At 49.5% G+C, this 16,975-nt stretch overlaps 2 protein-coding genes across 2 annotated transcripts in view; both read right to left on the reverse strand.

Moving 5' to 3' along the window:
• The window catches only part of fcho1 (FCH and mu domain containing endocytic adaptor 1), a 57,929-nt gene extending 48,810 nt beyond the window's left edge, over positions 1–9,119 (reverse strand). The window contains exons 1-2 of the mRNA XM_088907391.1: positions 9,014–9,119; positions 767–807 (exon numbers count right to left, since the gene is read on the reverse strand). The gene's annotated coding sequence lies outside the window, so the exon portion shown is untranslated. The remainder of the gene's footprint in view (positions 1–766; positions 808–9,013) is intronic.
• Positions 9,120–12,149: 3,030 nt separating this feature from the next.
• Positions 12,150–16,975, reverse strand: part of map1sa (microtubule-associated protein 1Sa) — a 31,584-nt gene continuing 26,758 nt past the window's right edge. The window contains exon 7 of the mRNA XM_088907588.1: positions 12,150–16,422. Coding sequence (XP_088763714.1) covers positions 16,267–16,422 — 156 coding nt within the window. The 3' untranslated portion in view covers positions 12,150–16,266. The remainder of the gene's footprint in view (positions 16,423–16,975) is intronic.

Here is a 16,975-nt window from a genome sequence, read left to right on the forward strand (position 1 = left end):
GGAAGATAGAACTGCGTGGGTCCTAGGATCAATTCTGGTCTGGGGTGCCTTCTGTGCGGAGTTTGCATGTTCTCCCTGTGGCTATCTGGTTGTGCACCAGGCACGACAGTTTTCTCCTACCTTCCACAAACACGCTGACTAGATTTAGGGGCAGCTCTGAAGTGCCTCTGCGTGAGTGTGTGCGTGTGAGACCCCGTGATGGACAGAGACATCCCATACAGGGTGGAGACAGGCTCCAGGCTGGGAATGAGTGGCTCTCTGATAAGGAGCAGGTGGATGATGCCAGCTACTGGTAAGAGCAGCTCTATGTTTCCTCAATCAAGAGACAACCAAAACAGCAGGAAAAATGAATAGGTGGACATGATATTGCATTATCCACAATTACCAACAGATGGTTTTATCAGATTAACAGAATTGTTATTGATTTTTGTATAGCGCTTTGGATGAACATTCTTTGCCTTTGTACAGTCTTTTATTAACAGCCCTGACGCTTTTACTGAAAGCCAGAGTCAGAGCCAGCAAAAAGACCGGCTTCCCCATTCCCCCTGCGGGAATGGTTTAGGGGATGACCAGTCATGGAATTTATGGAAGGCAAGACAGCGCTGACAAAGCCCTAAATTACAGCGCAGGCTAACCTGGAAGGCAAACACGCGGTTCTAATGGCTGTCGGACTCAAACGACGCAACAGGTTTTGTACAACATCTGCTCGGCAGCTCTCCTGACTCAGGTTTGCCGCGTCGGACGATTCCGGTCAGGAGGCACTCACCGTGTTGTTCCCCGTCGGGTCATGGCGAACTGGCCGAACACCTGAAGAAGAAGAAGAAGAAGAAGGGAGCAAAAATGAGTGACGCGAGGGCAGGGACAGGGATGTTGCAGCTCCTGCTGAAGAGCAGGGCTGTGCTGTGATATTCCTCCCCTCGCAGCAGAGAATCTCTCTGTGCACGCAAAACAGCACACGACTTCAGCACTGCGAAACACAGGGGCCTCGCCCATGCAAGGACCCCGAAGCACAGGAAAAGCTTCAATGAATAAGAGGTGGGGGAGCCACTCTACCCCTCTGGATCTTTTGGTCACTAGCCGCTAATTGAGCAGGAGGATGTCATCCAGCTGTTTCACGACAGATCTAAGGGAATCAGAGGATCTGATCTTGAATTCCTCACCCCTGAGATACACAGAACGACAAGCGCGTCTGGAGAGAGCCCTATAACCAACACACTGACACAGCACAACCCATGCACTGTGACTGGTGCCCGGTCAGGTACGCACCTCGGTCACAAGCGATGCAGAAACAGCAGACTGCAAAAACTCACATCCACCTCATCCGAGCAAATTAATAAATGGTGGGGGGGGGGGGGGTCTAGAACCCGTGTCTGAACACGCGACGCGCGAGGAGTGTCGGTTTCTCACAGTGTCCAAACCTCGGGGGCTTACAGAGCGACCCTGATCTGACCCCTCTTCCCGCGGGGGTGCCAGACAGTCATGCCTCTCTGCGGCCCGCGGCTGCGTTTTGCTGACGGCAGAGGTTTCATTCTCCGACAGGCCTGGCCGGACACCCGGCAGCAGATACCAGCCCGTGTCCTGGACCCGATCTGAAGAGGAAATCCAGGGCTCTTTCTCTCTTCGCTGCTAGCGGTGCTCACATCCTTTCCCCCCTCAGCGGGGATAACTGACCGGTTGGGCCACTGTCTGTTGCTGAGCAGTTCTCCACAGTGGCATAAAAGGTTGTTAATAGGAGAGGCTGATCTTACTGTGCTGCAGCATGTGAGGTAATTACAGGTGATGAGAGAACAAAGGAGAACAAAGAATGACTGTTCATACCCATCTGCTCCAAAGGTTTCATTTCCCTCAGCACCCTGTTCCACGAACAACACTGTGACCTAAAAGCCCATTATCTCTGCTTGCATCCCTCTACCACTGGGACCTACATGTATTTTTATATTGCAAAACCTTCTGGATATCACACCATTTACTTTTACTTCTAATTAAATCTATACCTTAAGTGTATTGACTTAACATTGGACAGCATCGGGGAGCAGTGGTTAGCATTGCTGTCTTGCATGCTGGGGCCCTGGGTTCAATTCTGGACCTGGGGTGCTGTCTGTGTGGAGTTTGTAGGTTCTCCCCTGTGCACATGGCTTTCCTCCAGGTGCTCTGGTTTCCTCCCACAGTCCAAGGACATGCTGGTAGATTAATTGGCTTCTTGGAAAATTGGCCCTGGTGTGAGTGTGTGCATGTCTTGACACAAAAATGCTGTTTTAGTGCCCGTGTCTTGTTTTGGCCAAATAGTATATATAGTACTGCCAAATCATCCATCCATTATCCAATTCAGGGTCGCAGGGTCGCTGGAATCTATCCCGGCAAAGCAAAGGGCACAAGGTAGGATTCACCCTGGATGGGATGCCAGTCCATCGCAGGGCACACACAGACACAACCACACACACTCACACCAGCGCTAAACATCCCAGACGTTAATTAACCTACAATGTAATACAAATGCTTTTTTTCTCCCATAATTAGTAGGTCGAAGTTCTTTTGAACTTTCCCACCTTTGCAAATCCACTGATTACACCATCATTAAAGTCCTTGTGTTCCCAGTTTTATCACACTTCATTTGAAAATGTTACCATCCAAAATTTCACTGCTGAACTGAACTTCAACTTCACTGAACTTCAAATTGCTTTTTCTAAAGCAGTCTGAGGCTGACAGAACCAATGCACAGACCATCTGGCTCGCGGTGTGTCAGAGGAATACCCACAGGGCTGAAATCCCCAAAAAAGATCAGCTCAATTTAAAAATACGGCGATTTTAAAAAACACCAGTGACAAGGGAAAGACTACATAAATCACAGACCGGAGCAATTGCTTGTTTAATTTCCTAAATACACAAAACTGTTCAGGGTTAAGCTCCTCAACCAACATCTTAAAAAATTCTTCAACATCATTAAGACATCATATATTTTGTGGGGAAAAATATGTTCTCAAAATAATGACAATTAACATTCTGCGTACATCTGATTATTTAATCTATTATTTTCAAAGGTGAATTACTGAAGGTTTTATCAATGCATCGAGAAACAAAGCTGTTCTCCCAGGGTAGCCACACTGATACAAAATCCACCCTTTAAAGCGCTTTTAGCGCAATTATCGTTTTTAATTGCTTGGGCTTATTTCTAGAACGGGATTTGGGTTTTAAAAGCTAAATCAAAAAAACAATTAAGGGGAATCAAGATGTCAGTAGTTTTTTTTTAAATCTTGTTACGGTAAAAATAAAAAAGGACTTCACTTGTTCGGACGCAGAGAGCCGGCGGTCTGACAGATGCCAGGAGCCCAGGGGCAGGAGTGAGCCCCCTAGTCTCACCCTAACGGGGTCAGTGATCTTAAAACGGTCTGAACTGATCGCAGATCCATCCGATCCCATGTCTGCCTTTCATTCCAGGAATTTTTAAACAGGTCTCGTTTACAACAATGGGAAGAATCTATAAATTTTGAATGGGCCTTTATTTAATTCTGTATAACGTTACAGATTGACAAAAAGGAGACAAAAAAAATGTCTGCAATCAGAAGACTCTGGTACACGGTAACCGTCACCAACCATATCAGATGTACACTTCATAATTTAAGCCCTTTTAACAAAGCAATGAGGCAAAAAAATCTAAAAGAACATAGAAATCTCTAGGTATGGCAGAGGTTATTCTAAGTCATGCATATTGTTAAAAGATGAAAACACTGATCACGCACAGTTAATGACCGTTTGCACAATGTATTCAGGTGAAAACTCACCTGGGTGTCACGAGCTGATCAGAGAAAACTCATACATGACTGGTCATCCTTACATTTGCAATGTCTACTCTGCATCACATGTACTAGACAGACTGCTCAAAGCCTATGCACATAACATTATGATAATTTAGCAGTTTTGAAATAAATGCAGGAAGATACCAGTTCTTTGCGGAAAAAGACTAGGTATGCCATTGGTGACAGAGAAGCAAACAGCAGCTCACGAGAAACACATGGGCAATTCAAACCACTCGAGAGAAACTTGACCAGACTCTTTCCAGCAAGGCTCCCTCCCTCCTCGACGGCGATAAACAGAGCCTTTTCATCACCGCGCCAACGAGGGCCGGAGAGGAACACGGACTGCCCACAGCCCTCTCACTCACATCCGACAGCGCTGTTCTCATTCAGCACCAGCCGGGAAAACACGGACAGAAGCACAAGGACAGCAGCGCCGATCCCACATATGGAGAAAAGGGAAAGAGATAGCCAAACGATCAATCCTTAAAGGCATCCTCAATTTTTAACTGGCCCATCTGTCGCCCACGTCAACACAGGCGGCACAGAAAGGGAGAGGAGAGAGGGCGCAAACTGGCATCAGCCTGGCAAGCCATTTCTGTAACAACACCCTGCAAGATCGAGCAAATATTAACACCTGCTCTCTTTTAGTCCTGTAACGGTTATCAGTCTCGCTTGACGTTTCTAAGAACCAATTTGTGTTTATTCCAAGTCCTGCAAGACAGGACACCACTGTTAGAATAAAAGGCCAAGGAAGGAGTATGCAGTTTGGGGGAGGGGCGGTATTCTTGTCCTACAGTGTGTTCTATTGTATTGATGCACAGAAGAAATCCAACAGGCAAGCCTACGAAGATTAATCAAAAATCATCGTACACGTGGATCACAACAAGATCACGGAATACGTTACATGCGAGAAGGCCAATACCATGATTCGTTGACATATAAGTTTCTGATATAAAACAACTCAACACAGTTAAAATGGAAGCTCGTTGCCTGGAGGCTTTCAGTGCTGGAATTACAAACTGTTCAGACTTACGGCAAGCAAGAAGTTTTCACTGGTAAAAAAAATGCAGAGATAACTTGACCCTTGTTTTCCCCCAGTAATGCTGATGTGCACGCAGATGTGCTGGCATGACATGCTTGTAAATGCATGTGCCCTGTGGGCTGGGGGTCTCACTGAGACACCCCAGCTTTTCAGCTGATTGGAAGAGGTGAGGTGGGAAGACCATTTAATTACCTGCCTGTGCCCTTGTACGCTGTGGTTATCTGCTCACTCTCTCACACGCAGGCAGCAGGGCTTCAGCCGAGTTACTGTGGTACGCACTGCAGCTTGCAGCCTGCACGACGCTGCTGCCTACTCACTTCAGCTCAACAGGCCCGAGGACAAGATGTGCAAGTGGAAACGAACAGGAAATGATTTTAAGACTGAGAATAGGTGGTGCTTCTTTACACCAGTGGTTCCCCGTGCTGGTCTTGGGGGAACAGTCTCTTCTACATTTCTCTCCAGCGGAGCTCTAACAGTCCAGTGCAAGATGATGACTGAAAACCCCCATGTCAAGGTACAACTTCAGCCCCCATGACCACATGCAACTTGCTTACCTTTTTGACTAGACAGAAATCAGTTGATCACACTAGACGATTAATTGATGATGAAAACACACACTCCGGCAGCAACTCCCACACCATCCTGGGACAGAATGAGTGCCCCAGACCTGCTTCTCCAACGTGCTTCACCTTGAGAGTCACGCATCACACCACATGCTGCAAGTCCCACAGTGCTCTGGGGGAGAGTTCACTCTGACTGGAGGTGTGGCTCCTCTCTCGCTGACGTCACACACACTCACACCAGGGCCAGTCTTCCCAGAAGCCAGCTGACCCTCCACCACGTCTTTGGACAGCAGGAGGAAACCGGAGCACCCAGAGGAAGCCCGCAGAAACACAGGGAGAACATACAAACACCACACAGACAGCAACCCAGTAATTGAACCCAGGGCCCCAGCGCAGCTGTGCAGCCCATCTATTTAACAGCACTTTCTGAAATAATAATCACACATCTCTTTTGAAACATCCAAAGCTTATGGAGTTGAGTATTCTGGCGACTGATTTCATCCCTCCTTCAGGAGCAAGAAGATCTTTCTGTGTAGTATTACATGACACCGATCCTTGCAATTAGCATTCAGCGTTCTGGGAATTCCTGCTTTATTTAGTTTTTGCCCTCTCCCAGTGCAGCCGTCCCAAACAGTAGACTACATTGTGCACACAGCTTGTCTGGTTTCCAGTAACTCGCTGACCCAAAAGCCCCACCAAGCTGGGGTTTTTTTCCTGGAATGCGAGGAAGTCACAGCGTACGCGACATCTAAGATCTCCACACACTCGAGCCTGGACACGCAGGAGAGGCAGCGCCGCCGTCACGCGGTAACTGTATCAGCACGTGCATCGAGGCGTACCGATCTGAAGCGCGGTCACGGCCCGCCAACCACACGCGAAGGGAGGGGGGGGGGAGGCAAGGCTGGCTCCCCCTCCATCTGGCAGAGACCGGGGGCCCAGGTTCTCCCTCCAGCCTGCCGGCAGCCCTGCTCCCTCTGGCTCTGCACACCCAGCGGGCTCGTGTTCATGTATTAACAATCGCCCGGCTGCTCCAGAAAAACAGGACGTCGTCAACCTGCTATGGTGGCGGAGAGGCCGGTTATTTTACCCCTCATTCCAATCACCCCCAACTCGTGTTTAGTTTTATTTTCTAGGCGGGGGGTCCTGTAACCCCCTCGGGAGACACGCCTCCCCAACACGCCTGCTCGCACTGGGAAGGACACGGCCTGGCGGCGGAGCTCACTCCGATCGGAGGAGCTGGCTGGACTCGGCTCGTCCCTAACCTGGGAACACTTACATGATGCCCCTCCTCACACATCTCTGCTGTAAACCACAGCAGGGAGCGCGTGCACGCACGCACAGAACCAAGGCACACCTCAGTGAACACCTCCATGAACTAAGAGATGGCTCTCCCTAGAACTCTCGCACCCAGCCGCTCTTCTCCAGACCGATTCCAGAGCAGCCACATCTCGCAACGCTATAGGAAATCAGTCCAGAGAAAAGCAACCAGATAGATTCTGAGAGCACTCTTGGAAACGTGGTCGTGAATTTAAAAACGAAGGCTGGAGGCAATTCTTGTGCAGTTTATGTGCTGGGTGGCGAACTTCTAAATGCCCTCTAGATAACGAAGCACCCTGATGCACTAAATGACCCTGTAACTTTCAATACATTCTTGCCTGCACAATTTTTATCGGAACAATTTTCAACTTCTTTTTCCGGAACGTTCTTCCCAAGACTGAAATTTACTCGTGGGTTCGAAGTGAGGAGCAACTCCCCCCCCCAAAAAAAAAATACATGCATCTTAGCTCTGTAGCTCTAATCGATCGATGACGTGTGATGATAACTCAGAAGTGGCTGCCGGTGCCTCGACAGCTCCCTGCTGAGTGAGGGGGTGGCAGCAGTGAGATTGAGCGGTTTCATCTCGCCGTCCAGGGGAGTACCAGCGAACCCTCAAAGGATCCACAGCCTGGATCAGAAAGACACATGGCCCAGACCAAGGGAGCCGAGCGCCTATGACTCATCCGACATCAAGGAGGCATGGTGGAAGGATCAGTCCAACACACACAGCACTCATAGTCTCATATCGCTTACTCACTTTCGCTGTGCGCTGCTGGCTTTTCCCAACAAGAAAAAAAGAAACACGTCTGTTGGGTGAGTGCATCAGTTGTGAATGGCACCGGCTCGTCAGCCGAGTGGGAGGACAACTGTAAAAGCGTCACAGAAGAAAGCCACAGATTTCACAGGCACAGAAAGACACAGCATCCAATTCTCCTGGTTTTCCTGGGCCAAATCAAGCCAAAAAAAAAAACACCGATAAAAGGGGGGGGGTCAACAATTTTTCCACAACAGCCATCTATACGTTCTGGGAAAAAGTGACCAGCACTCTAACCCTGTGCAGTTTCTAACTGCCTCATCCAGTCCAGGGTCACAGGGGAGCTGGAGTCTGTCCCAGCAGGCGACAGGTACATCACGGGGCACACACAGACATGCACCGACAGTTTCCCCAGAAGCCAACTGACCTGCCAGTGTGTTTTGGGGCTGTGGGAGGAAACCAGAGCACCTGGAGGAGATCCACACAACCGCAGGCAGAACATACCAACTCCACACAGACAGCACCCGAGGCCACAGTACTGTGAGGCAGCGATACTAATCGCTGTGCCTCCAGCCACTCCTTTTAAAACCTCTTACAGTCACAATATTAAGACCAGAGTCAACCCCCTGTTGAAAGATTAAGATAAAAGAAACACAAAACTGAAGAAGTACCAGCATGTGTCTGTTCGCGAATGCATACCTTATATAAAACCAGGGCTACCTCCTGTTTCAGAATAAAGACCAAACTCTTTGACAGTCTACCCCCTGGCTACCTAAGAATGAGAGATGTTTTTCCCCACCGCCGAGGGCAGCGGTGTAACCTGCCACCTCTCCCGCTGACCAGTGACCCCGCCGGAGCGGACCAGACACTCGGCTGCCGGTTTTACCGTCAGTCGGCGCCTCTTGGCGAAGCCAAGTACCGTGTTTCATCTGTGTACCACTTCTGAGATACTCCTAACAGCCACCGCGACCCTCGCCACAGACAGTCGGTTAGAAATTGAGAGTGGAGATTCTTACTAACGGGCTAACGTCAATATTAAGAAATAAAAAAACGACGGCAGGTCCATTACGCACGGACACAACCCTAGCGGGGATACTCGTACCTGAAACAGAGCAGTTACAGCCCCTGAAAACGCACTTGGGTGACGCTGATCCGTTCCCAGCGGACTATTCATTTACTAAAAACCGCGACCGACTCGCCACCCGTCGGCTCGCGCCACTGTCAGGGCAACAGCGCGCGGGTCCCCCGAGAGCCGGAGGAAGTTGACGGAGCCGCGTCTCGCGCTCCGCCGGGCGGCAGCCACCAGCCACCCCGAGACTCTACGGCTCGCGCCCCCTCGCCGCCTCGAACCGCTCGCGTGCGGAAAACCTCCCTCTCGAGGTTTTCTTTGAAAGAAAGACGCGCGGTTCAACAAAATAAAATGCGCACACCCGAATAGGGCGTTAATGGGTAATGGATTTTTTTTTGCCGAGCAAGACGTAGTTCCTCGCACTTTTCTATCAAATCCGAGCGGTCTTCTGGTTTTTTTCCCCCCCCCGATTACCTGCAGATGATTTCAGACGCAACGGCTCATCCTCCATCCCCGATCACCTGTCCTCCCTCCGCTAGCGCGTGGAAAGTCCTGTCTTGTTACACTTCCAACCCACAGTGCTCTCGCCGCCCGCAGGCCCCGCCCACCGCCGCTCCCATTGGCCACAGGTTCCGTCCGTCCCCATCCTTGGGTGAGATGCGCCGTAGGCATGGAAACCACCGGGGGGCGTGGCCCGAAGCCCAGCCTCCCGACCAATCACATACCGGGATGCCGGACCTGGCTCCCGCCCACCTATGGGGGAGCCTCGGAGCGCGGCCGCTATTGGTCAGAACAGCCGTCATTGTGCTGGAATCGCGGGAGGCGGGAGGTTTCAATTGTCCTGTGCTGCACCGCCGCCTCGGCTCCGGGGGTACTCCCACAGCACAAAGCATGCTGGTAGGTTACTTGGCTCCTGGGAAAACTGGCCCTTGTGTGTTTGTGTGGATTGGACAGCAGTCCTGTCCAGGGTGACCCCGAATTCGGTAAAGCGGTTAGAAAATGGATGGATGAATTTTATTCAGTTTTTCGGTTTTATTATATTCAAAGAAGATCAGATTATAACGAGAAGTTATAAAGGATAAAACCTTATCGAGATTCTTACCGCGTTGTTTTTAAAGTGCTAACATTTTTGTTTCCCGAAATGTATACAAATATTCCAAGTTGCGTTTTGATTCATACACATTAGCTGTAACAAGAAAGCTGTGAATTAGTGTAAAGGTTACTAGTAAGTATAGCTTTCATCCAGCAGTGGGGCCTAATTTTAAAAGACAAATTCACATTTTTCCCTGTTCGAAACGACCTTCTGTGCTCAATTCCTAAGACTGAAAAACAAAACTAAAACTTTTCATTACGTGCTACGAAGTTAGCGGGAGATGTATTTTAATCGTTGATGGGCCGGTTTTATTACGGCAAATGTTTTATTCAGAGACTCCTTTGGATAAAATATACACTTTTTGGAGGTCACTGCAAAAGCATTCACAACGTATGATTCAATTGGTTTATTGATTTCTTAATAAATATTTATGCAGCTATTAATGTTTTAAATTTGTAAGCAGACAACTGAACTTCAAACCTGAACTATTGCAGTTTCTGAACAGAAATGCAAAACATTGTGAACACAATCTACATAAATTAAAAACTTGAGAGTACGAAAATCATTGTCAAGGTCACGCCAGGCAGGTGCTGATGGGCGCATTAACGAACTCTGTCCGCTAGAGGGCGGGAGACCCTTACAAATACGTTGCTCACCTCAGCCACGATGTCTTCCTCCCAGGTCGATGATGAAGAAGGCTATTCCAACGTTGCCGATGTTACTATCATTGATCTGCCCTTATTAAAACGCATCAAGGATCAAGGCAGCCGGCCATCAAACACAACATATCTGTACCAGTATCACGGATTCATAAGAGCAAGTCCCGTGCTCTCCAGCTTGACGTTACAAACCCCAGGGCCCAGAATAAGATAAGATCACTTTCTTGGCCATATACAATTTATTGCATTAGGAATTTGTCTTTTCGCAGACCCCAGCTCGCTCACCATGAGACACACAGACAGGGAGAGAAGCCTGGAGTCAGAGCGCAGGGTCAGCCATTTATACGGCGCCCCTGGAGCAGTTGGGGTTAAGGGCCTTGCTCAGGGGCCCAACAGAGTAGGATTGCTCAGCCGGCTACAGGATTCGAACCGGCGACCTTCCAGCCACAGGCCCCTAAGGGGGAAAAAAAACTTGCGCCTGGCGCTCGGATGAGCTCCGGTGTGGACTTTACCTTCACCTGTATTTGAGGGTAGCATGTTGGGGCAGGTCTAGGTCCAGGGCTCCGGACCAGTAGGCACGGGTTCCCGTTCCGCTGAACGGTGTGAATCGTCCCCGACTGGCATACCTGCTTAAACCAAGGAGGACGACTCCTTAAAGTATCCACACGCTGTGACAGCGTGTCCGGTCGGGATGAGCTGGATTATCGTGAGAGTGGATTTCGAGTGGCTCGTACTCTGCTCACCGGCACACCGAGGACACGTGTAGGCGTTTGAAGTAGAGTTTGCTGGGGGGCTCACCCGTCGTCCGAAAACCGTGACTTCCCGTTCTGTCCTGTTAGTGCTCTCACCTCTTCCAGGGAATTCCCCAAGCAGGGCTCGAACCGGATCGACTGAACAAGCCAGACAGGCGCACAGACTGTAAACAAATGCACCCTGACCCTGAGAGGTGCCGTCCCCGACAGGGAGGCCCGGCGCACCTGGGCTCTCCGCACCTGCAAGCGGTACACGGGCCGGGCTGTTGCCACGGCAACCATCTCGCTGCCTCCCAGCATCCGGAGCCGCCCAGCCAATCGGAGGCTCCCTCGCTGCGGGGGCGGGGCTCCAGCAGCTCATTGTCCCGCCCTCCTCCTGCAGGACTCCTGGCACGATCGACTCTTCCCTTTCGTAACCTGAATGGGGTTTCATTTTACCCCTCTATCAAATGTTTTCTTTCTTAACTCTACAACACAATAATACAGCAATTTGTATTGGAAAAATACCCATCCTGTTGGTACCTTCATACCAACTACTCCATCCATCCATTTTCTAACCACTTTATCCAATACAGGGACACCTGGGAACCTGGCCAGCAATGGGCAGAGGGCAGGGTACACCCTGGACAGGACGCCACACAAAGACAGACACTTGCACCAGAAGCCAGTTAACATACCAGTATGTATTGGGACTGTGGGAGGAAACCCACACAGTTTGGGAGAACTTGCAAACTCCACACAGACAGCACCCCAGGTCTGGAATTGAACCCAGGGCCCCAGCGCCATGAGGCAGCAATGCTGACCACTGCTCCACCCATAATCTGCCCCTTAACCTTTTAATTCCCTTGGACTCTGCTGTTTTTATAATGGGACATTTCCAACACACCATTCTCTAACAATGCAACGATTGAGTTATGACAGAACCAATAGTACAGTATTTTAGTCCCATTTATGTATAACTTAAAATAAAATCTTAAAAGGTAAAACCATGCAAATGATGATCCAGATTCTGACTGTTTTTTGAAGGTTAGCCTGCTGACCCATTGCACCTGTGGGCACTGGAACTCAATTACCTGAACTGAATAATGAAAAAACAAAACGAGACCTTTTAGTGAATTATAAAAGAAGCATATTTATTGGAAAGAAAACAAAAAGGATTAGTGTTCAATACTGAATCAAGTCATCAGCCTTCATTTCAGAGTACATAATTCCCCCCACTTACACACACGACAGACAGTAGCCTGCTGTAGAATCTGGTGAACATGGTCCTGTTGCTGATCCACTACGTGTGCTCCAGCAGGCAGACAGACCGCTGCAAACAGCTGGATCTGAAGAACAGTAACACTGCCTTGAAAGACTGAACCAAAGGTGACTAATGTAAGGGGGAAAAAACAGCAACTTGCAATTTCCAAAGTTTGTTTCTGGTTCATTGCATCAAAATCTCTTTTGTAATAAGAGTTTTTCTCCTAAATCTTCAGGGGTTCAGGGGCAACCTCTTACTCCTCAGTGTTTATTCTACTGCAACCACTTGGTTGCTTAGAGAACCTCAACAATATCTGTCCTCTATCATCACCCCCCCCAAAATGGGGGTGTTTACTGACCATAGTAACTTACTTCATCTCTCTGCTATGACTTCACTCCCTTTTGGTGCTGAGTGAGATTCTGAAAGTCTGGACATTCAGTAAGAAAATCCCTTACCCTTCTGCCATGGTGCAGGACAAAAGATAAAGACCTACTGTGCACTCTGCACAGAGAGATCGCACAAAAACTGGATTTGATTTTCCTGCAGAAATTCGGGGGGGGGGGGTCACAGGTACATTTAAAAACATGTCAGGTTCAAGTTAGCTCTTCCCACAGCTGCTGCAGACAGTGTCTTAGACAAAGTGTTTAAGGCCAAAAGCCTCGCATACAAAAACAGCCAGCAGTGAGAATGGTGCATGCTGGGTCATATTGTTAGCTTAAGATACTGACTTGAGTTGCCTTATATGGTAATCAGCGTACAGTGCAGCAGAGTCTAAGACATTCAGTCTAAGTACCAGACACAGATGTCAAAAATACTCTGCAGTAAGCAACCAAATGACATTTGTTTCCTTTTTTAACAAAAAATACCACGCCTCAGGAAAGGAAACATCTGCAGTAAAGCCTAAGCCAGTTTCGGGTTTAAACGACAGCTTGAACTACACCAGAGAAAATGGTCTTTGACAGATTTTAGTTTCAGTCTCACATGACAGTAAGGGGGTTTTCAGGTAGGCAATTGCAACCCTGCTCCGGGAACAAGACTTCCAAGGGGGTACAGAACAATAAGTTGCAATTTCGCAACGTGACCACTAGGTGGCACATAAGCAATGAAAGATTTTTTTCACAGTCGTTTTAAAACATAGGGATCACCGCCACGTTTGATCAGGTGTTTTTGTGTAACAGAACCATGTTAATACAAGCTTATCGAATGTCACTTGTGTTATACAGCCAGCTCTATTAAAAAATCAAGGTAGATATCCTACCGAACAAAAAAAATCAACAATGGTTCAGGAATAAAAGATACCGATTTTTGAAACCATGCTGTCTCTATGGTACCAGACAACAGACGCGCACACATGAGAATCTTCCTCCTAGGCGCTCCCCATGATGGCATTCCTGACAGAAAAGCACGAGACGCCCTTCACGGTCTTAAAATCCAGAGGACTCAGCAGAGTAACTGTAATACAGCTGACACAATCAGGATTGTGAGGTTCCCAGAACAATGCCAAAGGAAGCGATTAAAAAAAATAAGTTAGCAAACAGACAAATAAATAAAGCGGGCAATGGAATTTGTTTTCTCTCTTTACATTACAATGTCGAGTACTTGAACAAAATTAAATTAAAAAAAGAGCCCTTGTGTGAAGGGCTCATCCTTGGATCTTCTGCTATGTCTGTAAACAGCCCCAGGCTTCGAGAATCGCTGGGGAGCGGCTAGGCCGCAGCTGTCACCTTGACAACCTGCACACAGACACGCCACAGATCTCTCCCAATGAAAATGAACTCTTTCATCCACTCTTAATGCACTTCAAGGCCTTGACACCGTTATCTTCAGCCATAATCTCCAGGAAAAAAAAAAATCAGTAAAACAATACTTCTGGAAATGATGTCCGCAATAGCCTCTTTCTTAAGCTTCTGTAATAATTTAATATTCAGACATCATTTTCAGGCAGCTGCAAAACCCACCCAAAAAAAAAAATTAACAGAAAAGAGCCAGATTTTCATTTCATGTGGTCTGGAGGGAATCCCAGCGGTAACGAGACCTCGGCCTAATTAAACTCCGCAGCGATATCCCGCACGGCCCGATTGTTTTTAACTGGCAATGTTTCTGAAGATCACAGTTTCCAAAAAGAGTTTGTTTTTTTTTGTTTTTTTAAAGTGACTGAATTGTTTCGCTCTTCATGACACAGGATCGCGCTTGCTGTGTTGAAAGACTGAGACCGACATATTAACCTTTAGCGGAAATTGTCTCAAACTCAAAAGTGGCCGAAAAAGCCTTCTGCTATGGGATCGGGAAGAGCCCTGAAGGATGAGAGCAGCCCCCTGCCTCACCGTATTGCACACTATCTAACACAGTGCATGCAGAGTACGACAGGCTAAAACGCACTGATAATTCACAGAATATGAGCTCGCTACCCTACAGCAGAACACCACAGACAAATGGACTAGGTGATGATAAATGTGGTGATTTTTTTTTGTGTTACATTTGTGTAAATATTTCACATTTAGGCACTAACGCAACCCAGGCTCAAATATATGTATAAATATAAAAAAAATCGGAAGCGAACCCTGTCCTAGAAATCGTCTTCCAACTCTGGCTAATTACGCTCTTGCTACTTCCTCTTTTAATTATAAAAAAAGTTTTGCGTGTGCAACTTTAAATGACATTCCCTCTGAGATACGTGTGGCACCTAGAGATCACAGACACAGAACAACTACTAAAATGTGGTTATAAAACGCACTCGACGACGGTTTTGTTTCAGGTAGTTCCACAGCCCCTTTTAACGCTCAGGAACCCCCGATCTGACGATCGGACCGCCCCAAACCAGCCAGCCAGCCAGCCAACGTCCCGCCAGAAACACAGCCATGGCCTTCCGGGTCCACCCGACGACACTGGCCCAAACTCCGCGAACCACGCCCTCTCGAAAGGAGCTCATCGCCGTGACACGGCTGCGCTCGCCAACCGGGGACGCGTTCGGCGTCGGGAGTCGGCCGTCACGCTTCCTCCACCACCGCGGGATCGATCCCCGCGGCCCCCTCCCGTCCCCCGCTCCGCGGTGCAAAACCCAACACCCTTCACTTCCTGCTCATCCTTCCACGACCTGCTTCTCCCACATCCAGCCCGGACCAGCCTGGCCTTCCCAGAACAGCCCTGCCCGCCTCAGTGCTTTGAGCTGGAGCCGCAGGGGAGCCAAGGCCTTCCTCTCTGCAGCGCTCAGCTCACGGCCTGGGTGGGCACATCGCTCTCACCCCCTAGCAGGTGAAACCAGCAACGCCACGAGAAAAGACCCCCGGATCTCGCTGAGCCGCCACTGCTGTCGGGCGGTTTACTCGTTCCGAATCGGAAGCACGCAGCTGAGGTGAGAACGCTTTGGCGGAAAGGGGGGCTGAACCAGGAGACGCCTATACGCCCCTGTCCCGACACTGCAGTCCCGCTCAAAGTGCGCCCCCCGCAGGACGATCCATGCATTCCCGAGACCCTACGGACTCATGCTTTTAGTGACCAGTTTGGTTTCGTTGTGAAAACCGTGCAAGTGCGCAATTAAGATAAGTCCCCCCCCCCCCCCCCCCCAAAAAAGAGGATTGTTCTGAAAGGCAGCAATGAATTCCCACGGCCTCAAGGGGGAAAAAAAAAAAAGAGTAGGAGTGTAACAAAGGAGTGATGAACGGCCCCGTTCCCCAGAATCAGCCGCCTTTCCAACCCCCATGGAGATGGGCAACGCGACAGGAAACGGTCAAGGGCAAGCGAGGGCGGCTGTAAATGAAGATCGGATTTCGGGGAACTGGGGAGCCCGTCGTGGCCCGGTCAGGCTGGACAGTGGCAGTCATGCTGCTTTGGGGTGCGAAGCTGCCTGGGGATCCCCGTCCTGATCGAGGGGATGGGGAGTTTCGTGACCAGGCACGCGGCGCCGGCGGCCGCGGAGCGCGAGGGAGGGGGGTGGGGAGGAAAGGCGGGGGGGGGCCGGCGGGCGGAAGCCTCCTCTGCCCTCAGAACTCCACTTTGCAGGCTGGGAAGGTCTCGTCCTGCATGGCCACCGTGCTGTTGCTGCCCAGCACCGTGATGCCCAGCTCCCGCTGCCTCTCGTGGGTCTCCTGGTACCAGTCGTGCATCACCACCGAGTCAAAGGTCGGGATCAGGGTCACCTGGAGGAGACAGGGGACGGCGGTGAGAATCCTGGCGCCTCTTCAGCGTTCAGAGCTGCCTTCTGTTCCTGCTGGCGATTTCCTGCCAGGTGCTGTCTAAAGCTGTGCCACCTTGTAGACATATATACTGATGGGCAGGATGTCCACAATGAAATGAAACGCACAGGATTAGCGGCGTGCGTGGCTACGGCTGGAAGCAATACCAGATGTGTGCAGTGTCCTATCCCATTCCTCTTGAAGAGCCGGGACTAGCACGCGCCTGCTCACTGGGCTCTCAACCCGGGACGTCACATCACCCCAGATCATCCCACAGACACTCGATTGGGGTTCAAACCTGGTGACAGTCACCCTGTGGATGCCCTACTCAAACCTCCACCACCCAGGAAACCAGCTGTCACAAGCAGCACGAGGAAACGCTTGTCCTGCTGGAACGCTAGCACATTAGGATGAACCCACAGGAAGTAAAGCATGCCATGACCAGCCGCGGACGAAAAAGACGATCAATATTGGTGCCATTTGGATTAAACAGTATCCAAAATATATAATATGCATA

The sequence above is a fragment of the Atractosteus spatula genome, chromosome 28, assembly GCF_055471065.1.
Source record: "Atractosteus spatula isolate fAtrSpa1 chromosome 28, fAtrSpa1.hap1, whole genome shotgun sequence".
Taxonomy (NCBI): domain Eukaryota; kingdom Metazoa; phylum Chordata; class Actinopteri; order Semionotiformes; family Lepisosteidae; genus Atractosteus; species Atractosteus spatula.